A 24,194-nucleotide genomic window follows, 5' to 3' on the forward strand; every position below is an offset into this window, starting at 1 on the left:
GCTTTCTTATGGGAGGATAGGGGGACCTGCTTTGGGGGGCCATAACATGGCCCCCCCAAAGTCCAATCGGTCTGAAACTTGGGGGGTTTGTAGAGAGGGGTTAGAGGAAGGTCCCCACCAATTTTGGGCTGATTCAGTGGGAAAATGCCTCCCCCAGACGTCCGGGAAGACGCCGGAGGTATTTTCCCATTGAAAAAAGCCGAAAGCCGAAAGTAAGCCGAAAGCCGAAAGCCGAAACGGCTGGCCGTTTCGGCTTTCGGCTTATACGAAAGAGAATCCTCTTTCGGCTTTCTGCTTTCGGCTTTAGCCAAAAATTTTTGGCTTGCACACCCCTAATGGTGACTCCCTTTACATGCTCCTCCTCATGTAATTCGTCTCTTGTAGCTTGGCTCTCAGTTACATCCTCTCCCCTAAATATGCCCTCCGGAGGGTAATCTACAACTCTTGGGGGACATTCAGAATTAAGGGGAGAAAACTGCGGCATTTAGGTACCCTCTTCTACCCATTTGCAATGACTCCTAACAGTCAGTGAAGGACAGTCCTTTACCCCACTCTGAGGATAAAATCCCAGAAACTGAATTTCTCACAGGCCTTTAACAACAGCACACAGCAAACAGGGCTGTATTGTAGGGAGGGGGTCTCAGGTACTTCGCCAATGAGTTAGGGACCATAGACTTCACCACTATGTAGCCTTACATATCTGTTGCTTTAAATATGTACTCTTATGTACTACCTGTGCTTTATGTTCTCTAATGTCCGTCCAAGAGAGAGCCAGTTTGGTGTAGTAGTTAAGAATGTGGGACTCTAATCTGGAGAGCCGGGTTTGATTCCCACTTCTCCACTTGAAGCCGGCTAGGTGACCTTGGGCTAGTCACAGCTCTCTGGAGCTCTCTCAGCCCCACCCGCCTCACAGGGTGTTTTGTTGTGGGGATAATAGTAACATACTTTGTAAACCGCTCTGAGTGGGCATTAAGTTGTCCTGAAGGGCGGTATGTAAATCGAGTGTTGTTGTTGTTGTTATTAAGAATTGATTATGTTCTGTTTCAGCATTTCTTCAACTCTGTTTTGGATTCTTGCTAATGCTCTGTCTTTGTGAACTTGTGTTTACAATCCTATGACATTGTTTATGGAAATGTCCTTGACACTGTGGCTGATGAAAGCTCATACCCTACCACGAATTTTGTTAGTCTTATAGGTGGTAGGGTATGTTTCTGGACTCTTGCTCTTTTCTGCTGCTATAGACAGACTAACAGGCTACCCATCTTGAGCTAACTGTATGGAAATGACCTTGATCCTGATTGTACTAATCTCACACTGTGTAAACCGCTTTGAGTCTCAGTGAGAAAGGCGGGCTGTAAATGACGTTAAATAAATAAATAAACCTAGCTTTAAGGAGTAGACTGATGGCCACACAGCACAGGGATCTCATTGAATGTATGCCTGAAGTCTGTGTGACTAAAGCATACAGTGATGTATCGTTCAGTACACATTATCAGTATACCTATCTCAATAAAGTGGAAAAGTTATGACATCATGATTTACTTTTGGCTTGGGAGGAGGTGGCATTTAATGATAATGTTGTGTGCGTGGGGGGCAGTAGTGGACTAGAGGTTAAGGATCACCCGCCCTGGCCTAGGAACTTGGCCCTTCCTTTGGGGAAAGCAGTGTTCCTAGAACTAACACGTCCTAAAATCCCGTTCCTAGTATGTTCTGATGACCTGAACCAGCTGTAATGGCTAATCTGGCATTTGGCATGCTTGAACGCAGTCTTGTTATCCGCTGAGGCTGACTCGCAAAGGCATGAGTCCGCAGACTCTTGATCAGGTTGGGCTGGCTGCCGTGTGCTTTCTGGAGCAACTTCCCTGGGAGAGTTGCTTTTTCTGAACTGACACAGCAAAGTCTCGAGTAGTGAAACGGACGCCCTCCCGGCTGCTCTGAACTTGCTAGATCCAGTGCCGTTTTTGGAAGGGTTTCAGGGGTTCACCCCAGCGCTTTGAGCAGCTGCACTGAAGTCAAAAAGGCATCAAGATGCAGGAGCTGAGGGGCTTCGCTTAACACTTTGTTTCCACCTGTGTGGTCAGTGCATTTCCTCCGCCCATCCCACCTCGCTGGCAACTTTTGTGTGTGTGTTGGGGAGGGAAGGCAAAATACTGGTAAAATCCTCTTCAGTTTCCTTTGGTGGTTTGACAGCTGACTGGAATGATTTGCTTGCTCGAAGGATGTTGACTTTGGAGTGGGAGTCCGAGGGACTGCAAACAGTGGGTATTGTTGTGATTATATGTGCATCTCTGAAGCTGCTGCATTTGCTGGGACTGATTGATTTTTCAGAAGGTAAAGTGGTCGCTCTGGTTTGTGCTGTTTGTAGGTAGAGTGTCTGTTCTTCTAAAAGAGGCTGTGTAAGTATGTGAGATTCGTTGAGTGTAAAAGCTGTTCATGCCTTTTTTTTTTTTGCCAAGCCATTTACTACTTAATAACTGGAGGGCTTGTAAATCCCATTTTTGTTTCCACTGTTCAATCAGAAGAGTATTGCAATATTATCTTTTACAGCATGTGAGTGGCAAGGAAGGATTCTAAGCACATGTCTGTCAAACACAACAATCTTTTTAAAGCTAGTAGCAAAAGTTCATGTCTGGAAAGATCTCTCTGCATATTTATCATTGCTTTATCATACTGGTGCTTTTTCTGATTCCACACTGATGGCAATAACTTACAGGAATTTCTTTCATAAATAACTGACTTCTAAGAACCATTTTGCGTTTGACTGCATCATCTGTGTGGAGGGAGGAGAATGTCTATGTTTAGGGATTAATCTGCGTAGATCAAGCTTTTAACCCGCTTATAAGCTCTGTTCTTAATATGCATTTCTGTTGTGGAAAATAATACATTTTCTTATGATCGTATGGGCTTTCACTGTGTTCAGACTCTTTCTAGGGAAATAACACACGATTAAGTGAAACTTTCCATTAGTTTCAGTAGGAGGCTGTTTAAATGCTAGCAAAATTCAAGTGCAAAGATGTAGCATCTCTCATATTTTGCTATCATTTATCTTAAACTTCATCTTGAAAAACAAAGCATACCCACCCTCATGTGCTGTCTGAGATGAAAACAGTTCAGCCCCTCGCTCTGCATATGTTTTAAACAACGTAAATCCCATGGGAATCGCATGCTATCAGATGGGCTATGAGAGAACTCTTATTTTTGCAGTTCACTAATTCTTTCTCTTAGGCGACTCCAATTTATTTCATTAAAAGTGGCACAGGCACTATATATGCCACAAGTGCCTAAAGTTAATTCCCTCTCCTTTTTCCCCACCTCTCTTTCATATGAGAGGGAAAGAATTATTTTTACTAATGGGGGAATTTGCATAATCACTCCAGAAAGTGAAATTGACAAATCTCATTTACAAAACCTGTTTTTTAAGAAAGAAAGAAAGAAAGAAAGAAAGAAAGAAAGAAAGAAAGAAAGAAAGAAAGAAAGAAAGAAAGAAAGAAAGAAAAAGAAAGAAAGAAAGAAAGAAAGAAAGAAAGAAAGAAAGAAAGAAAGAAAGAAAGAAAGAAAGAAAGAAAGAAAGAAACCCAGCCTTTAAACGGCCATTGGTCTGAATTTGTAACAGTGGCAAGAGCACATCTTGTTTTTAAAGGCTATGCTTCATAGAATCCTTTTGGAGAAAAAAATACTCTTTGCTTAATTGTCTGACAACATATACTTCAGTGAAGTCAATGTATTCATTTTTTGTTAATGTGGGAAGTCCCCTGCCTGTTAATCCCAATGTCATGTTCAAGTTCTGTTCAAGTTCAGCCTAAGATTTCATAAATAATACAGCCAATATATAATACCAATAAAAATCTATTACTATGTATGAAACCTCGTATGATAACAACTTTGAATTAACCTGAAGGAACAGCATAGCTAATGTTAATAGTGTTGCACTTAGAACCTTAATACCAGGTCATAAACTACTTTCAGGGCAATCCTAAAAACATTTTCCAGGGAGTAAACCCCACTGAACAGACCTGAGTAGCATTTTAAGTAGATCTGCTTAGGATACTACTTTAATCCCTGCTTAGGATACTACTTGGTAGTTCCTACAAAGGTAGCAGGAATATTATTGAGGCTGTGCTCTGTATGCTGTGCCATTTTGATTGATTCCTATTGGCTACGACCCACACTTATCCACCCATTCCATTTGCAGAGAGTGGGAAGCCGTTAAATGGGAGGGGAGGAAGAGAACTGATCTGCCTGATTTCCTTCTCCCATTTCTTTTGCCAGGGCCCAAACATCTCTTTATGGGTCTGGTATGAACACGTAGTCTTTCCTCCACCCAACCTCATTCCAGATGGTCCCGCCTCATAGGCAATCCCATGAATCATGAAAGGGAAATGTTAATGTTATTCTACAATGACACAAGTAGACCCTGTGGTAGTGGGCTTGTAGCCTTGGGCTCGCTCTCCTTGGGTCCCAGAATCCTGGTCGAGTGCCCTCATTTCCCCCTCCCCCACGCATGAGCCTTCCTTCAGACACAGCTAATATATTGAACATGAGATAAATATTGATCCACATACTTCAACTGAAAATATGGCTTGCAAATTAAGCATAGAGGGTTAGATTACTTGATGTGCTGCTTACTCTCTTGTTAATATTGCCAGGCCCTGAGGAAACGACCAAATCTGTCCACTCTTCATATAAGAGGCACTTCAGCCCGAAGAGCCATGAAGCTATGGGGCAGGCAAGAACTGGCTCTTTGATGGGCTAGAGAGTACTTAGGAGGTATTTTTCCTTAGAAGCTGAAAGGTCTCCTGCTAGGTCACTTTTCTGCCTCTCTGACAACCTAAGCCACTCAGTAAATTAACACAGAAGAAGGCAATTCCCAGAGAAGTGAATTAATCCCGTAATTTCTGAAAAGACAATTCTCCAAAGCTGTGTTCAGTGGATAGACAGTGAGGATAGTAGGTAACACAAGAGGGAATTGCAGAGTCAAAGAATCGTGGGATAGATCACGATGGGTAGCTGTGTTAGTCTGTCTGTAGCAGTAGAAAGGAGCAAGAGTCCACCTATAAGACTAACAAAATTTGTGCTTGGGTAGGAGCTTTTAAAATTTGTTTTAGTTATTTGTTTTAGTTTATGTATTTGTTTTAGTTAATTCTTGACAGCAGCTTATCAACTGGTCTAGTAGCAGTGGTTTGCATCTCCAAATAGGCTTGTTGTATCTGAAGAAGTGAACAGTGGCTCACGAAAGCTCATACCCTACCACAAATTTTGTTAGTCTTATAGGTGCTACTGGACTCTTGCTGTTTTCTGGAGAATCATAGGGAAATTGCAGAGTTGGAGACTGTTTGCAAAGCAGGGAAAGAGAGACGGAGAGGACAATAAAGCTGTGAACAATAATTTAGGGTAGATGGGATGACATTTATCTGGTGATCTAAAATACATATTTGTTTTAATTAATTCTTGATAGCAGCTTAGCTGGTCTAGTAGCAACGGTTTGCATCTCCAAATAGGCTTGTTAAGCCAACAGAGCTACTGTGCATTCTCAACTCCTTATGCCTGCTTAATAAAACATCACTGTATCTTTCTCTACACAAAAATACTAGAAATACAAATAAGCCACTGTTCATGCCCTAGTGCCTTTCTCTCATGCTGTTCCTGCTTCATATACGAAACATGCGCTGTCTGCTCTTTCTGATGTTTTCAGTGCAGTTGGTTCAATTAAATGCTGCTGCCGGATCACTTATTAAAATATCCTCATTCAGGTTTTCCAAATACTTGCAAGTGCACCTTGTGGTGCCGTGGACAATGGGCAAGGAACTTTCGAGACCCCAGCACAAGCTAGAAATGAACACGGTGTATAGCCAGCAGCGAAATAGTTAAGTTACCAAAAACACAAATAGAAGCCTTAACTGAATAAAACTGGATAACAGTTCAAGCAACTCTATAAGAGGGCAGTTGCAGTTGTTAACTAAAAGAAGCAAATGAGAGTGGATTGAATAATGCCACATGTAGGCTGGATGAATAATTTCCTAACAAATACGTCCTTAAATACAAGAGAGGGGAAAAGAAATGTTTGCATCTATCCCTACTTGGGAAGCAGAAGGGCCTCAGAATAGTGAACTGTAGCCATTAATAAGTGCAGAGTGAGGGCCTTTTTTCTTTGGTGGTATAAGTGAGTGTTTGAGAGGGAATGACACGCAGATCCACCAAGAAACTCTGCCTCTGTTTCTCCCATCCGCAAAACAACCGAGTAATCTGGTCCTATTTCCCTCCCCCAAATCTATAGCCCTGCCTGACAGCGAGTTGGAGCAAAGTATTTGTACCTGTTGCACCTTGTAAAACCTGGGCTTCTGCTTTGGACGCCTCCACCCCAGTATCTGCAGCCCTGCTTTCCTGCTAAAGCATTTGCTTCTGTCAAGACATACAATGGCTGCCTCTTGCCAAGGGAGAGGGCAGAGCCTGGTCCTCTAGATCTATATCCTCCACTGTCTACAGGGTTGCTTGCCAGTGTGTACAAGCAAAGCTTTACCACAGGCCCCCAGTTGATGCACCCGAAGAAAATGAAATTGCTCATATAAAGAGGCCCCACGCTTATATAAACCCCCTCCCCCTTTCCAAACCACTAAGATGGTAAACTTAATGGCAGAAAGTGAGAACTCTATGCACAGAAGATGATCTTATTCAGCTGGAATATTGACAAACTGTTCTGGTTGGACATCATCTTTGTCAAGCTCTTCCCCTCTTTCTTCTGCTTCTTCGTGACTTGAAGAACAGAAACAGTATCAATAAAACTTCAGAAAGCATAAATAGGATGAACGATTTTTCTTCATTATTTCTGGATATTCTGAGCCTGTTCATGGGGAAAGTGGGCTAAAAATTGAATATAACAACAGCAACAACATTCTATTTATATACTTTACTTTACTTTACTTTAATTGAATTTTTATACCGCCCATCTCCCGAAGGACTCAGAGCAGTGTACAGCAAAAGTAAAACATACAAATAAAACAATAAGAATATAAAATATAAACATATTAAATAATTTAACTAAAAACAGGACAATTCACTTAAAACACATTTAGGCCAGCTGCCCTTCAGGACAACTTAATGCCCACTGAGTGGTTTATAAAGTATACCATTATTATCCCGACAACAAAACCCCCTGTGAGGTGGGTGGGGCTGAGAGAGCTCCAGAGAACTGTGATTAGCCCAAGGTCACTCACTAATAATAGTAGTAGTAGTAGTAGTAGTAGTAGTAGTAGTAGTAATAGTAATAATAGTAATAATAAAGAATTCATGTGAACATCAGGTGGAAAAGGTGCTAGAAAATGAACAAGTCAAGATCTTGTGGGATTTCAGAATTCAAACTGATTGACACCTTGAACATAATACACCAGACATAACAGTCATGGTAAATCAAAAAGTCTGGATAATTGACATTGCAATTCCTGGGGATGGCAGAGTCAAAGAAAAAGAACAAGAAAAAATGAATAAATATAGAGATCTGGCAATAGAAACCACCTGACTATGGAAGAAAAATGCAACAGTAGGCCCCATTGTCATTGTGGCACTTGGAACTAGACATGGGCACGAACCGCATTATGAACCAAAAAAACTCATGAACCGCCTGATCGTCTGTTTGCGATCCGGCAGTTCTTGAGGGTCCGTGGCCAATGAACCAGCGTTTGTTGGAAGCCCTGTTCATTGTGTTCGCCCATGGTTCGTGAAGCCAGACAGGCACCATCAATCAATTCCCTTGGAAATGGAACTGGGGGAATGCCTGACCTCTGTTTGCACTCCTTCTGTCGCCCTGGAAACCCAAATGGAAGCCCAGCTTACCTTGATCAGCAGGTCTTCCTTCCAACCATGGAACTGCTAATTGGTTACAATTGGTTACATGGGAGAAGACACCCGGGGGGAGGGAGGGAGAAGGGGGGGTGTTCTGTAGCCATGGGCACTCCAATCTCATCCCTGCAAACCCTGATAGGCAGTTCTGATGGCCAACCCCTTGTACACTGGGCCAACGTCAACTGGTGGCTCTAATTGTATCGAGTGGGAGTTTCCTGGGGGCCATGGATTGGAAAGGGTATAACTCCAAGATCCCTATTGCAATCTTGACCAAACTTGGGTGCTGGCTGGAGGAGAGCCTGCTAAACCCTCCCTGTGAATATGGGCTCTCTAAGTGCAACGGGGGCCGTTTTGATGCCCACGAACCACGAACCGGTTCGGTAACGGGAAATGTTTGTTATGGTTCGTTTGTTCGGGGGCGGCGGTGGCACCGAACCACAAACCACAGGTTCATTAATTTTTTTTTGGTTCGTGCCCATGTCTACTTGGAACCATCTCGAAAAACTTTGCAATTCATATGGAAAAAATGTAGCTTTCTGACATAACACCTACAGAACTGCAAAAGACAATGTTACTTGGAACAGCGTACATATTACACCGATATCTAGTTGATACTTGGGTCTCCGGTGGAAACTTATATCAGCTTAGCAAGGCCAATTAATAACAACATGTGACCTCTGCTTATTGTTGATTGTGTTTTGGATAATTTGAATAATAATAATAAGTAATAATAACTATTTAACAAACAGAAGCTGTGTGGGGTGAATTTTGATACACACCCTTACTAGACACCCTCTTCTCCACAAATAACCTTCCTGCTAAATCCTTTCCCTTCCGAATAGTATCGATGCTTCCTCAGTTAATTTTCTAGGTCTCTCTGGTACTAAAACTGTACTCTAGTCTATGATGCCAAGCTGAAGCAATTGAACAATTCAAGGATGAAAAGACAAGTAGGTCATTTAAAGTGCAATCCTAAACAGCCCTCTTCTTTCTTCTAAGTCAACCAAGGTCAATGGGATTTGAAGGGTAAAGATCATACTGTTAGTGTCTTTAATCAGGTTTGCATAGACTAGAAACACAGTTTACTATTAATATAAAAACTGAGCCATAGATCTTCTTCCTTCCTTATATTTTTTTGTGTATTTAGACCAAGTTTGTAACCTCTCTATAGTGGTAATTTTGCAGAATCTGTGGGAAAATATCACAAAGAGCTAGATGTCAGGATGAGTCACTGCTGGCTTCCTAGTATTAATCCACACTAACTGAAGAGCTGGTGTGGAGTAGTGGTGGACAGTTATCTGAGAGTCAATACTGGCCACCTCCATTAGATGCTTTGGGTGATATAGATGCAGAGGAGTTAGCCGTGTTAGTCTGTGGTAGCAATGCCCATACTGCATTGGAATTGGATGGTCTAGCTGTTTGGCTGCTACAAACTAACAGGGCAAACTCCTTTGAAGCCAACTGATACACACACCAAAAGGAGATGTTTACATATACTAGCAAAGGAATGTTTTGATTGCTCCCTCCCCCTTCCCCCCCCCTAATTGCCTCTTCTCTCTCCTCCTCTTCTGTATTTGACCAGTCTCTGTATCAGGCATCTGACGAAGAGAGCTTGATTCTCGAAAGCTTATGCTACAGTAAAATTGGTTAGTCTTAAAGGTGCTACTGGACTCTTTTTGATTTTGGGTGATATAATTATGTTCAGCATCATTGCTCAATCATACCTACCTTGTAGGAGGTTGGATCCTATGGTTCTGTCACATTAGTGGAGGTGCTTTCCTCTGTCACTAGAGGCTCTTGCACTAGGAGAAAAGCATATTTCATGGGGGAAGTCTCCTCCTGCCAGAGGAAAGCATCTCACCTAGCAGAATGCATCTATAGGAGCTACTTTGGTGTAGTGGTTAAGAGCAGCAGGACTCTAATCTGGAGAGCCAGTTTTGATTCCCCATTCCTCCACTTGAAGCCAGCTGGATGACCTTGGGTCAGTCACAGCTCTCTCAGAGCTCTCTCAGCCCCACCCACCTCACAGGATGATTGTTGTGAGGCTAATAACACAGTTTCTAAACTGTTCTGAGTGGTCATTAAGTTGTCCTGAAGGGTGGAATATACATGAAATGTTGTTATTAGTATTATTGTTGCTGCAAAAAAGTGCCAAATCCATGAGTACCAACTGACCTTCTTGGAAGAAGGGCAAGGATATAAATGATATAAATATCACTTAATAAAAACAATTTTAATTTGTACACTTGGTGGCCATTGACAGTTCAAATGATCTGTGGGTTCATGTTACAGTTCGTCTTGAAGCTGCCAGGTACATCTTCCAAACCATTTCAATTGTATTATTTTTTGTATTATTGTTCCTGAATAATGTCTTTCAAGCTAAAAGCCCAATAAAACCAAATCTTTATATTTCACGAGGGTACAAGAGGATGTTTTTTTTGGAGGGGGGAGAAAAAAGCTATTTATGGTAAAATATTACTGTATTACACAGTTGTATGTTTCTTCAGAAAATGAGTCTGATCAGGGCTTTTTTTTCTGGGAAAAGAGGTGGTGGAACTCAGTGGGTTGCCCTCGGAGAAAATGGTCACATGGCTGGTGCCCCCGTCCCCTGATCTCCAGACAGAGGGGAGTTTAAATTGCCCTCCGTGCTGCCGAGATCAGGGGGCGGGGCCACCAGCCATGTGGCCATTTTCAAGAGGTGCCGGAACTCCGTTCCACCGCGTTCCAGCTGAAAAAAAGCCCTGAGTCTACTAATGGCTTTCTAGTTTACACCACAATTAAATTACTAAATGAAGACATCATACTCTGCTCAGGAATAGCTTTCTGGATGAAAATCTTCCTTTCATCATTTCTGCTTAAACAAAAGGGGCATCGGTCATAGATCCGGTGCTCTGTCTTTCAGTTGATGAGAGAATGTGAAACTTCCAAAGGTCTGCTTGAAAACTGGCCCAATGATTTGCTTTCAGGCTTCCAAAGTCATCAATTTCCAGGATTCCCAAATGGTAAATCATCCAGCCAATAGCAGTCTGGGATGAAACAATGTACTACAATGGGTTTTACTTCTGGATCTAGAGAAATCTGGACTCTGAGCACACATGACATAACCACATTTAAATATTCCTTGTAATATTTTTAGCGCTGCAAGCTTTCAACTTGTTAATTCTGTTCACTAAAAGAATCTCTGGAGGCACTCCTTGGAAGTTTCTGACGAGTTCAGTATTGACTTACAAGCTTCTCCATTAGGCAGCTTTCCCATCATTACTGATCTTTCACTACAATGTGCCACCACAGGGAAACGCTGAATGTTTTTCAGGATATATTCTCAGTTCACACATGGAAACGAGACAACCTAGTAGGTTGGGTCTGTTTTCCACATGATTTGACTGACCATAGCATGTACTCCTGAAGTATCTACAATGCGTACAGGTTCCTCGGCACACAAGTCAAACTGGAAAGGGTTGCTTAAGATAGAAAGTTTTAAAATCACAAGTTTATTGTTTTTCTTAATTTGTGGGGAAATGAGGACATCCCCATAACCCAAAAAGATCTGATTTCAATTATGATCAGTGCAGCCAAAGCCATAATCACAAAATCATGGAAATCCAAAGTCCCACTCACAATACAGCCTTGGATTAATAAATTATGGGAAGTTCTCACAATGGAGAAAATCACAGACCGCATCTCAACCACTGAGAACCAGAACTTCCGATCCAATTTTTATGAGAAATGGTGGCCTTTTCTGGGCTACATGGAAAAGCAAAACAAATACTTGCAGTCAGTACCTGACAATCTCGAAGTTATAGCAATTTATTAAATTTCATGTTCTTTCGTTGTCTTTACCACATATATTGTAAATACTGCCAAGGCAATTGATACGCTGTCTCGAGCACATGTTTATATTCATACTGTTTATATAGTTATATGGTTATATATTTGTTTTTTTTACTACTGCATATTGTTATAAAATTTCAAAAAAAATCACAAGTTTAGTTGGTAGATTAGGCTCACTTCTTACTGGTGGTAAAGTTCAATCTATGCTACACCGCTTTGATCCAATGTGAATTCTCTACCACACTCCAAATAAGTCCTGCAAATAAAAACTAGGTGTCAGAAGAATTCTACTTTAGCCTTGGCATGAGATGATGGGGTTTTTTTTGTAGGCAGGGAATTTGTTCTGAAGGAAGAACCATTCAGTCAAATGGTCCTCCACCTGCTCATGGAAATAGTACAGCCCAAGTAAATCTTGACCATCTCAGTAAGTCCCAAACCTTTATCAACTTACAGGTTTAGTTGCTTCAATGGGCAGGAACCCATTTTCTAATCTGAACAGGTCAACGTTATCTCACATTTCTGTCACTATCACAAAAAAGTAGTCCTGTTTGGAATTTATGCTGAAAACTTGGAAGGAACAGTGATTAGTATGTTATGTTATTATCATGTATACACTATTTCAGGTATACATCAAAGTACACAACAGCTCAGCTGCGTTGATAATCCTTTCACAGATGTTTTAGATGGACATCCTATCGAGTTCAGTGGAGCTTGGTCAGCCATAAGTGAGCATAGGATTGCAGCTTTAGTTAAATAAGAAGGATTGAAGATATCGTGATGGGGAGGTAGGAGAGTGGGATACCAGAAGTTCATTAATGGCAGTTCAGCTAATTTCTGTCATTTCTGAACATTTGGCATTGATCGAGTGTCCTTGCCGAGAAGCCAGATTAATGAGAACATGAGAAATTGAATTCATAATTGTGAGATTTGAGTCAAAGGTTGTAATCCTTGTGGGTTTCAAAAGCATAAGTGCTCTATAATTCTGTGAAAAGTACTACTCATTAATCAAAAGAAAGCGAGGGAGGCCTGTATCCTGAGCATTTGTACTAGTTCTCTTTTCTTTGTGAGATAAACGAGTGGAATTGGTGATAATACCTTTGTTCTTTTCATTTCATAGCACCATGAGGCATTCTGCTTTAAACAACAGTGCAAGAACAGTTGATAAAATTATTTGCTTATACTCTATAATGGAAGAAAAGGAATTCTCGTCAGCAGGAATTCTGAAATTATGATGACCCAGCTGACACAGGTCATAAAGGAAGCTATAAAACTGCTCTTTGACAGATTGTAGATTAGGGAGAGGTAACATGGCCACAGCCAGGGCTTTTTTCTGGGAAAAGAGGTGGTGGAACTCAGTGGGTTGCCCTCGGAGAAAATGGTCACATGGCTGGTGGCCCCGCCCCCTGATCTCCAGACAGAGGGGAGTTTAGATTGCCCTCCGTGCTGCTCAGTGGTGCGGGGGGCAATCGAAACTCCCCTCTGTCTGGAGATCAGGGGGCGGGGCCATCAGCCATGTGACCATTTTCAAGAGGTTCCAGAACTCCATTCCACTGCATTCCAGCTGAAAAAAAGCCCTGGCCACAGCTAAGCTTCTAGTCATACTTTGGGACTAACTCTGGCGTATATAAGCTTAAGATTTCACTGTAAACCCACATAAAAATTCACAGAAGACTGGCTATCTTGAGCAGTTTTTTTAAAACGAAGTGGTGGGGTATAAATATTTACTACTTTTTTAAAGGGTTGGCTCCAATGGTCATTTTCAGCTGCTGGAACAGTATATTTTGCTGATTTCGCTCTCATTGTAGACGCCTCCCAATTCACCCCATGCTGTTTTTGAGTTCTCCATCTCTCAGGAGCAGCATTTTGAAGAGCTCAGCCTGCTGCAACAGGAGAGGGCAGGTGGGAATATTTTCTTCCACTGGTGGAAGCACCTTGCATTAAGCCCCAAAGGACCTTTGGATCCAACTCAAAATAAATACCAAACATGGATCCACAGCAGCCCTGTGATAGGAGACACTAAGAAACCATAACCTGATTCCACTGAACAGACCTCTAGATATATTGTGTTAAGCAACCCCCACCTCTTTTTGGTACCCTGACCTGGATAGCCCTGGTAAGCCTGATCTTGTCAGATCTCAGAAGCTAAACAGGGTCGACCTCGGTTAGTAATTGGATGGGAGACCTCTAACGAAGACCAGGGCTGCAGAGGCAATGGCAAACCACCTCTCTCTCTTGCCATGAAAACCCCACCAGAGGTTGCCGTAAGTTAGTTATGACTTGACAGCACTCTCCACCACCACCGTCTCTTTTTGGTATTGGGAGACAACGAGTATGACTGGCTTTTGAAAAAGACGATGCGATCCATTTGAGAAGTCTCTTTTAGAAGCTAAATCATTCCTAGGAGATTCTTGCGTTGCATCTTCCTATCTGGGCACTCGAATGAACTTCAAAAAACATTGCCTATTTGAAAGGAACAAATTCGTAAATGGTTCTGAGAAAGCATTCTGTAAAATAAGATAATGTCCTCAGTTGTCAAATTTATATCTATGATGGCATTGCCAGCTCTTTAAATGTTGATCATTACAGTATTGTTAATGGGAATGAATGTCTGTTGTGACACTCCAACCCTTTTTCATGTTTCTCTGGCTTTTGTCTGGTGTGATGTTTATCATCCTTTTAATCATTATCTTTATCACCTTTATTATCTTTATCGTTATTTTTATCATCATTGGAGCTGTATCAGTCAGTTATTCATGTATATGTGATCTTTGCTTTTGCCTGTTGGGTGTTTATGGGAACCTTTCCACTTTGGCTTGTCTGTCTGGTTACTTAAGGCTGAATGATGTGTTCCAACCACTCGTAGGAAGAATTCATGCACAAAGGTAGAAAATGTGATACAGATATAATGGCACATTTCTGAGCAGCAGTTACTTTGATCAAAACTCTTTGGGGGTGTCATTGGAAAGCTGCAGCTAAATTAGTGGTTGACTCAGTTTGTAGGCTGTGGCTTATGCAAATTTGTCTTTGGGGCCAGTACGGGAACATAACATGAGAATGCCGTTTTTAAATCTGAACTGATCTTTAGTGCATGTGTATCTGATAGGGGTGGGTCTCGAATGTCTCATCTCATGTTCTGACATGAAAATCTGGTAGAATAGGTGAGGAAAGGTGTCATCACTTTAGTCATCACTTTCTGACCAAATCAAAATCAAAGACCTTGGGAAAGAGGGATATCAGTGAGAGAGGCACTAGCGTTTCTTTCTGAGAATTCTCCACGGAAATTATCTTTTACTGTTTGATGTAGTGGTTAAGAGCAGCGGGAATCTAATCTGGAGAACCGAGTTTATTCCCCACTCCGCCACTTGAAGCCAGCTGGGGGACTGTGGGTCAGTCACAGCTCTCTCAGAGCTCTCTCAGCCCCACCCACCTCACAGGGTGATTGTTGTGGGGATAATCATAACACTTTGTAATCCACTCTGAGTGGGTTTTAAGTTGTTCTGAAGGGCAGTATATAAATCATCATCATCATCATCATCATATATCTTTATTGACATAACATATATAAATCAAATGTTATTGTTGTCATCATGATCATGATCATGATCATCATCATCATCATCATCATCATCATCATCATCATCATCATCATTATTATTATTATTATTATTACTGAGACCTTCTGATCCAGTGAGGTGTGCCTGAGGTGACCTGTTTGAGCCATGGATTTAAAGTAGGGTTGCTAACTGTGAGTTAGGAAATTCTTGGATATTTGGAGATAGAGCCTGGGGAAAACAGGATTTGGTAAGCAGAGGGGCCTCAGCAGGGTGCAATGCCATAGAGTCTGCCCTCCAAAGCAACCACTTTCTCCAGGGGAACAGATCTCTGTTGCCTATAGAGCAGTTGTAATTCCTGGATATTTCCAGGCTCCACCTGGAAGTTGGCAACCCTAAAGCTATAGCTGAGAACCTTATACAAATTGTACATTATCCAAACCCAAGCCAGGGTAATTCCAGATTCCCTATTAGTTCCTGAAGAATGATTATGGAAAGGCTATGAGCAAGTCATCTCCTTCAGAGCGTCAAGACAAGGAGAGGGCTCTCCCACCACAGAATCCTGTAGCTGCTGTTGGAATTGTAACAGCTACAGGAGGCTTAATTCACTTGTTCAGACGTATGATCTGGATTACGAACGTCATCTTTTTTTTCCTTTTCCAAAAGGAAGCTTTTATTCGTGGGACCTAAATGTCTCCTCTTTGCCTGTTATACTAGAAGAGCCTTTCACTTGAGCTTCTCGCGTCTCTCTTCTTTTATGTATTATCCAAGCCAGCTTTTAAGAGAGAGAGAGCAATTTTTTTAATAGGTGGCCTTGCATGATGTTACTGTCCTTGATTATAGTATAAAATAAAACTGTGACAAATCTGTGCTGTGACAATTCAAAATGCCACCGCAACAGAGAAAAATGCTGCAAACGGTGTTATCTTACAAATTAAAACAAATGCCACTGGGATTTTTAATTAAGATACACCATGTAATCCAAAACCTTCAGGCTAACTATTTATCCTTCAGGTTAAACTATCTTAATTAATTGAAAGGTAAAGGTCATTGCCACTTCCAATTGCAAAGCAATAACATTTATCAATTTTTATTGAATCTTGCTCATCTACGCTGTCTCTGAGCTTTGGCAGTCCTACAAAGGTGGGACGTGTTATCATATGCTTTTGTTCTGATAATGAATCAGTTGAGGATCGACATATACGGAGCACCAGAGAAATTAGTATGCAAATGCAAACTTTACTTTTGTCTGATTGATTTTAATTCATTTCTTATGTGCACCTTACAGGGCGATATTAAGCAGTGTTTATTTATGATATGATACGATAGAATACGATAGGATTCAATTCGATACAATATTATATTATATTATATTATATTATATTATATTATATTATATTATATTATATTATATTATATTATATTATATTATATTATATTATATTATATTATATTATATTATGCTCTCCCTGCAGAGCAGACTCGGAGCAGATTGCATCACATAATAAAATCAGATTCAGTTTATAAAATCCAGTGGCACTCACATTGTCTTTCCCTCACTAAAACCCATTGGGCGAATGGCGAACTGACTGATGTGAAACAAACTAGAGGGCAGTGCCCCCCCCCCGGCAGGAGGCTAGTTGAAAACAGGGACCCTCCCACCTTGGCCACCGTACACCTGGTGGAACATCTCTGTCTTACAGGTCCAGCGAAAGGATAGTAAATCTTGCTGGGTCTGTGTTTCCACAGACAGAAAGTTCCACCAGGTTGGGGCCAGGGCCAGGGGCAAGAAAGCCCTGGTTGAGGTGAGATGGACCTCCCTGGGGCCAGGAACCACAAGCAGATGTTGATTTGCCAAATGAAAGACCCTCTGGGGAAGATATGGTGGAAGGCGGTCCTGCAGGTATGCCGGTCCCAGTCTGCTAAGGGCTTTAAAGGTCAAAACTTGAACCTTGAATCTGCTTAGGAACCCCACTGGGAGCCAGTGCAGCTGGCGCAGTATTGGTGCTATATGTGACCAGAACGGAGTTCCAGACTCAAGACACGTGCCCAAGAGCAGGCCCAAGGGCAGCCCAGTATAGAGCGCTCTTCTAAATTCATTATGTTCAAGCTCAGAAGGGTATGGCTGACTCTGTTTAAGATTGCCCTGCCCTGTTTAGGATTAGAATTTGTTCCACATTAATTGGGGCATTGTAGAATTTGTTGAAAGACAAAATTTCTCAGTGATATCACTTTCAATGAGGGATAGTGCCAAATTCCATCTCAAATGAAGTTTTGGCCAAATCCTCAGTTTCCAATAGTTGCAGACCGATTTTCATTATTCAAGTTGGAGCTCCAGTTTCTCTTTGGTCCTAGGCTTTCTGCATATGCCCAGAGATCTCTGGAATCAGTTGTGAAGTCTGGATCAGATCTGGATTTTTAACACACTCCAGAACCAATTTGGTTGACTCCCAAAACAATCCTAGGATGCCAGTTCATATGACAAAAAATAGACATGGACTGAATGCCTAATTCTTTGGGGGATTGTTTTGGCAAGTTCTATAGCAAATTGGTTCCAAAGCCTGCCAAGAAAATCCAGGGTTGAATTCCTGGGGATCTGCCCAGCAATAGTTTCAACATAATAAACAATATCATCAAGGACTGAAATAATTTACAGAAGGTCTGCATAAATTTAGAGAAAAATAATTAGTAATATTTGCCAATTATAAGCAGCTTCTGAGAACATGTTTTTTAAAAAGTCTGCTTTTATCAAGAGTTCCAAATTGGCTCCCCTTCCCTCTGCATATATAATTCTTTCCCCCCCATTGCTGCTTGGGAATTGCCATATGGATGAAGAGGGAGCACATGCATTGCTCTGTGAACTGTGTGATGTTCATTCCTTTAGTGTATGCCGTGCATTACCACAAGGCATTGCTCTGTATTTTACCGGTATGAATCCACTTGTGGAGGTGATGGCCCGGGGCAGTAGCGCCAGTGCTTTTTAAAAAGAGGCATGCAAAAAAGCCCAAATCCATTTCAGAAACCAGGAAATTTTCATTGAGAAAGACCAGATAAGTAGTTAAAGCCACTGGCTTGCGGCCATGCTCTGATAGTGGTGACCCACCTTGGCTGCCTGGTCTGGTGCCAGCAGGCGCATAAGAGTCTTGTTTTTTTTTATTTCAATACAATTGAGGCAGGAGGACTCCTTTTTGAATGCCAATAAATAGGAGAAACAAATATTACAAGCCCAGTATTTTCCAACTTTGGGGGACCTCTGGCCTGCTCGTTTGGAACCCAGGGCTGCCAGCCAGGAGCATTTGGGAAGCAGGAGTATTTGTGGGGCGGAGACTGAGAAAAACAATATTGTGTGATGCCATTCACCCTCCCCCACTAATTTTGGCACCTGCTTCTCCATTGGGTGAAGGTGGGGACAAGAGTCCACCCATCACAGTGGGCAATCTGGTAAGTCTACTGGAATCCTGCCTGTTGGACCTCACCGTAGACAGCTAGAATCAGTGCCATCCAGTTGCTGTCTGGAGAACCAGCACAACCTTCATTGCCCAATGAAGTTCCTTGGAAATTATCCTCTCACAGTGATTGGGATTCATTGGGAATTCCAAGTTAGGTTGACTTGCTTTGGATTTTATTCTTGGGACTAGCTCTGCCCTATGAGCCGCCAGCAACATGCCCCTAACTTGAACAATGAGGTTTCCTGCAGTTACTCCAGCCAAAGTCATGTGAAATCTATGAGTTTAGATTTCAATAAGGGGGAGGGATACTCAGAACTAAACTACACAAGACGAATTACACGAGGATGCTCAAGTGAAGGGAGATGCAATGTTAGCTGGGAGGTGTAGTTTGAATTTCACCTCTCTCTACAGAATCGGTGAAGATCACTCCTCCGAGGGTTTGTTCATTTTACCTCTGTACAGAGCTGGCAAAGATCACATCTCAGAGGATTTGTTAATTTTCTTTTTGCCTCCTTGAAGGTTCAGCCCATTATTAACAAACCCTTGGAGGATCAATCTTTGCCAGCTCCGTAGAGCAAGGTGAAATTCAAACTATGCTTCCCGGCTAACATTGCGTCTCCCTTCACTTGAGCGTCCTTGTGTAATTCGCCTCATGTAGTTTAGCTCTCAGGAATGCCTGATCTCCCTGTGGTTTCTTCATAGAGCTAATGATATTGCATTAGTTTCCTCCATGCCAGAAAGACTTCTGCTCTGCAATATTTTCAGAAACTGTAATCTGTTACAAATATGCTTTGAATTATAATTGAAGTGAACTGTAGGTTAAGAATCCCTCTCATACAATTTCTACTGCAATATTATTTCAAATTGGGTTAATATACACCGAGGCATTATACCTGTCAGGTTAAATGGATGCGATGATCCTCATGCCCTTTGTTCTGAGCAGCTATTTTACTGGGAAGCTATTTTTAACTGGAAAAGATCAATGGGGGATATCTGTAACATGCAATTCTTAACAGATGTTGCTCTTTTCTCTGTTTAGAGCCTTGATCATCACATCCTCTTCTGCTGATTAAATATAGGTCAGTCTTCATTTCTAAGGCAAAGCTGTCAGGGGCAAGTTCGAAATAGTTGTAAGCCAGTTTAATAAGAAGAAGGACAAGCGTATCTTAAGAAAACATTCAGTCTTTGGAGTATGATTTGGGTTCTGTGTAAATATGTGAAATGGGGGGGGGATGCTCAGGGCTGCTGAGAGCCACCTCCCGCATCCTTCCCAGAGAAAGATTCCATTCCCACTGCCCAGACCCAAGCCAAATATCATAGGAAAGACACTCACATACACACACACGCGAACTTTGTCCCTGCTCTTGATGCCCCTAGTAGTGAGTGATACTTTGCACGTCAGGAGCTTAAAATTTCTCTTGAAGGTGGAAGGTAAGATACAGATTCAAGAGTGATTCAGACCCCTTTCACAGAGCAAATTGCACCAGTTAGCACACCATGACCTAAAGGGGCGAGGATCTCAACTCTGCCTAGATGCTATGATCAACAAAAAGGGGAGGGGGCTTCATCGGCAAGCCTAAGGTTGCCAGCTGTGGTTGGGAAATTCCAGGAGATTGGGGGCAGAGCCTTGGGGAGGGCAGAGTTTGAGAAGGGGATGGAGCACAGCAGGGTATAGGGGCCACCCCCACCCCCAACCACTTTCTCCAGGGGAACTGATCTCTGCCGTCTGGAGAGCCATTGTAATTCCAGGAGATCTCCAGGCTCCACCTGGAGGTTGGCAACCCTATGCTGGGCCCACCCTTAGTGCCTCAAGTTGGGACATGCACAGTTTAAGGTCTGCAGAGGGGCTTGTGTGGGTGTAGTGGAACACAAAGCTCCTACCTGTGCAGGATCCGCAGTGGACCTAGTAATTAACAAGTGAATAACAACAAGTGCGTCTCCCCATCCCACCCCCGCTGGATCCCACTGTGGAACTTCAGGCCTGTTAGTTATGGTTGGACTCTTGCCGGTCAGTCTCCACCAGGACTTGTTCAGCACATCACAGGCTCACAGCTTTGCTGAAAGAGTTCAGTTCCCTACAGAGCTGAGAGAATATCAGGATTGAAAAGGCAGACCAGCCCCTCCCCCTGCCCAAATCACCCTCCATTCATTTTCAAACAAAGGTAAATATGATTGGGCCCTATTCTGGATATGTCTGACTGACAAACAGATGCAGGCAGAATTGTACCCAGCCATTCATCCTCAGAAAACAAATTACCTAGACTAAGAAAGTGTAATAATAAGCAGTCTAATTTTAGCTTCTGCTTTCATGTGGAGACACTTATTTTCCCCCCTTCCATCAAATTACACTGCAAATTTAAACAGTTGCATTGATTTTTCTCCCCACTGACCGTTTTAAGTTCTTATCATCATTTTAAGATCTCCACTTCCAGAACAGTAACAAGGTTAGTCTTCCGCATTCCCTCCGTTGCCTTGTTGGAATAAGAAGAGTAGCAATCGACGGTCACATTTTTATGTGCATTCATTTTCTGACTAAAGGATTAGAGAAGGAACCATCAGTGAAAGGCATGTCTAACTGGGTATAACAGTGCAACTTAGTAAGAGAGCCCCCCGCCCCCAGATGATAATTCAACAAGTAAGGTTGCTGACCTCCACGTGGAGCCTGGAGTTCTTCTGAAATTACAACTGAACTCCAGACCACAAAGATCTGTTCTCCGGGAGACAATGGCAGCTTTGGAGGGTGGACATCTCGTTACATCCCGCTGAGCTCCTTTCCCAGGCACCACCCACAAATCTCCAGGAATTTCTAAAGTCAAAGTTGGCAAACTTAGCAAGCAAGTTTGTTTTCAGATATTCAAAATTCATCCGTGTAATTATTTACTGCTAGTTTTTATTTGTTTTTAGAACTTCTTACACTTTGCTTTTGGATCTTTAATCTAGCTCCTCTTTACTTTATCTTAAACTTATACCTCAGGAGGGCTCAGGTCACACAACCAGCACTCTTTTTTACTTCTACTCAGAGCTTCAGGTGTTCTCCACATTACCCAGGCTTTTACCTCAAGAACATCTTCCCTTTTGTTTTGTGTGTGTGTGTGTATGTCCTTGACTCCCGCAAAAGGTTTTTGCTGCCACCAAAGACTTTCACCTGAGACCTCCTCAGTTTAACTGGTAATATAGGAAGGCTTATTATAGATGGTAGTTTGACCGAGTGGTTGTGAGGTAAAAAAGGGAATTGGGATTTCCCCCCACCCCTTAAACAAACATAGAATATATTTATAAGTACATAAGTGTGATGGTTACACAGTTTTGATAAATATATTGGTTTCAGAATACTTCTTAAATTTGGTGGTTTCAAAAATAATTACATATTCTTTTTTTTTTCAGTAGTAATTTATTTAGTTTCTTTTTTTGTAACGATAAACAACAATAACAACAATTTCATAAAACAGCAACGAATTACCAACAAATAAAGAAACATAAAAAAAAGGAAATTAATAATTAGCATCATAACTTTTGAACTTTACAGCTAAAGTATATAAATTCTATTTTTACAAAGAGAATGAGCAATGTATACAAGTCTAAAGGTAAGCTATAGAATAATAGAGGTCTTGTTTCGTCTTAGCTGATGTCCATTTTTCTTCTTTGGTCAAGTAATCCAAAATTGGGAGCCATTGTTCTAGAAAATATGATTTATATTTTGGGTTATCCCTTTGTGCCAGTTGGTCAGAGATTTTCTGCAAAATAAAATGGTCCCAGATACGAGATTTCCAGCTGCTCACTGGTGGGGCAGATTTTTGTCTCCAATATGAGGCTATTGTTAGTTTAGCTAATGCTAGAAGTAAATAGATAAGATTTAGGCAAGCTGTTGGGATCTCTGGATTTTCCCAAAAATTTAAAAGGATTATCTCTGGAGATTTTGGGATCGTGTATCCTGTTATCTCATGAATTTCTTTTATTATAAAATAATTATATATTCTTAATGGTACATTCGCAGACTCAATCACATAGACTAAATTTCCCCACAGATCTTCACTAACAGACTTTAAATTTCAGGCTTCTTGTGAAGGGGCAAAGTTGTCCTGCCTCCTCCAGCTATTTTCTTTAGCAGTAGAATTTAGACGACAGCTTTTGTGCTGGGCTCTTCCTATCGACCCATGGCAAGACGTTGACTTCCAGAAGCACTCTTATCTCAAGCACAAAAGTCCTCACTCCTGCACCTTAATCAGGTCTCATATTGTTTTGTGCCATCACCTGGAGACTAGCAACCCTACTTGGAACCTTACACACGCCTTTATCCAGAATTAACACCCTCTGATCAGCTTTTATATTCAAGATATAAAGAGTTAAAAATCACAACTTTTATTGCCCTTTTACGATAGATGCTGTCATAGAATAATAGCAGGGTTGGCATCCCCGGTGGAAAGAGGTCACCGTTTTGCATTATAGGAGCTGTCTCTAAAAGGCAGGTAGTGGCCTCACCATTGCTTACTGGTACTCTTTTGGGGGGAAAGGTAGCACTAGCAGAGTTTACCTGCAGCCTTTGTTCTTAAGCCTGGACTACGGCCAGATACTTTCGTTCAACCTTTCCCACTTTGGTTCAAGCAGCTGTTTCAAGGTTGGTTCCAGTAAATTGGAAGGTTAGGCAGTGGCAGGGCCTACCAGTTCCAAAGTAGCACTTTCAGTTTGCCTGAAGTCCCCAAAAAGGTCACAAGAAGTGGGAGAGGAATCTCTTTGCATGCTTTTCCTGGTAAAGGGGACCCCGTTGAGGGTGCTTTGCCTGAGAGCCCCTAAACTACAGAGGCCTGGGTAGTACAGGCTGGGTATGAAAACTTCCTTGGTGTAATTAATGTTTTTTTAAAAAAACGAAACAAGGCAGTGTTAGAAGAAAATTGCTGCATGTATTGTTTCGCTCGGTTGGATGATGCACTGCCCGAGGTGTAATGGCAGGGATTTCTGAAATGTTTCCAATCACGTCATCTTCAGACGTCCAGAAGGAGATTGCTGCATGCCTTAGAACAAGTAAATGAGCAATGGATGTTCCACTGTAAGATATTTTGTCTCTGACAGGAACTGCTAAATTCAGGGGCTCTGGGAGAAAAAATGGTGTATTTGTGTTTCAAGGGCATCTAAAGGATCATTTGTTATCTACTAAAATCCTGCACCCAGCTGTGAAAGTTTGTTGAACTGAATCCTCTTTCATTTATGAGCACCTTTTTCTCGAGCTCAATAAAGCTAGTAATTCTTCTTTCTTTTGGAGGAGTAAAATATGGGAAGTTGGTGCCCGTAGCAAAAACATCATATTTATATCCATCAGCAATTGTGTTGTAACAAAAAAAGCAGAACTTGGCATGAACCTTTACTTTTTAAATGTATAGCTTAAATAACTACAATTTGATTTACAAATGTTCGTTTTTGAAGAAAAATAAAGGAAAAAAGAATCTACTTGAATGTATGCAGGAGATTAGAGGGCTGTTCAACATTATTCCAAGAATCCTACATTTGATAATATACTTAGGGGATCATGATA

General features: G+C 41.7%; 1 protein-coding gene across 3 annotated transcripts in view; it reads left to right on the plus strand.

The window, feature by feature from the left end:
• KCNIP4 (potassium voltage-gated channel interacting protein 4) overlaps positions 1-24,194 on the plus strand; it is a 408,354-nt gene that overhangs the window by 253,224 nt on the left and 130,936 nt on the right. Inside the window, exon 1 of one of the 3 annotated variants that reach the window (XM_054999381.1) lies at positions 2,220-2,331. The exons of the other annotated variants lie outside the window; for them this stretch is intronic. Within the exon in view, the coding sequence (XP_054855356.1) occupies positions 2,220-2,331 (112 nt within the window). Of the gene's footprint in view, positions 1-2,219; positions 2,332-24,194 lie in introns of those variants that run through there. 3 annotated transcript variants of the gene reach the window in all.

The sequence above is a fragment of the Eublepharis macularius genome, chromosome 15 (genome assembly GCF_028583425.1).
Source record: "Eublepharis macularius isolate TG4126 chromosome 15, MPM_Emac_v1.0, whole genome shotgun sequence".
Taxonomy (NCBI): domain Eukaryota; kingdom Metazoa; phylum Chordata; class Lepidosauria; order Squamata; family Eublepharidae; genus Eublepharis; species Eublepharis macularius.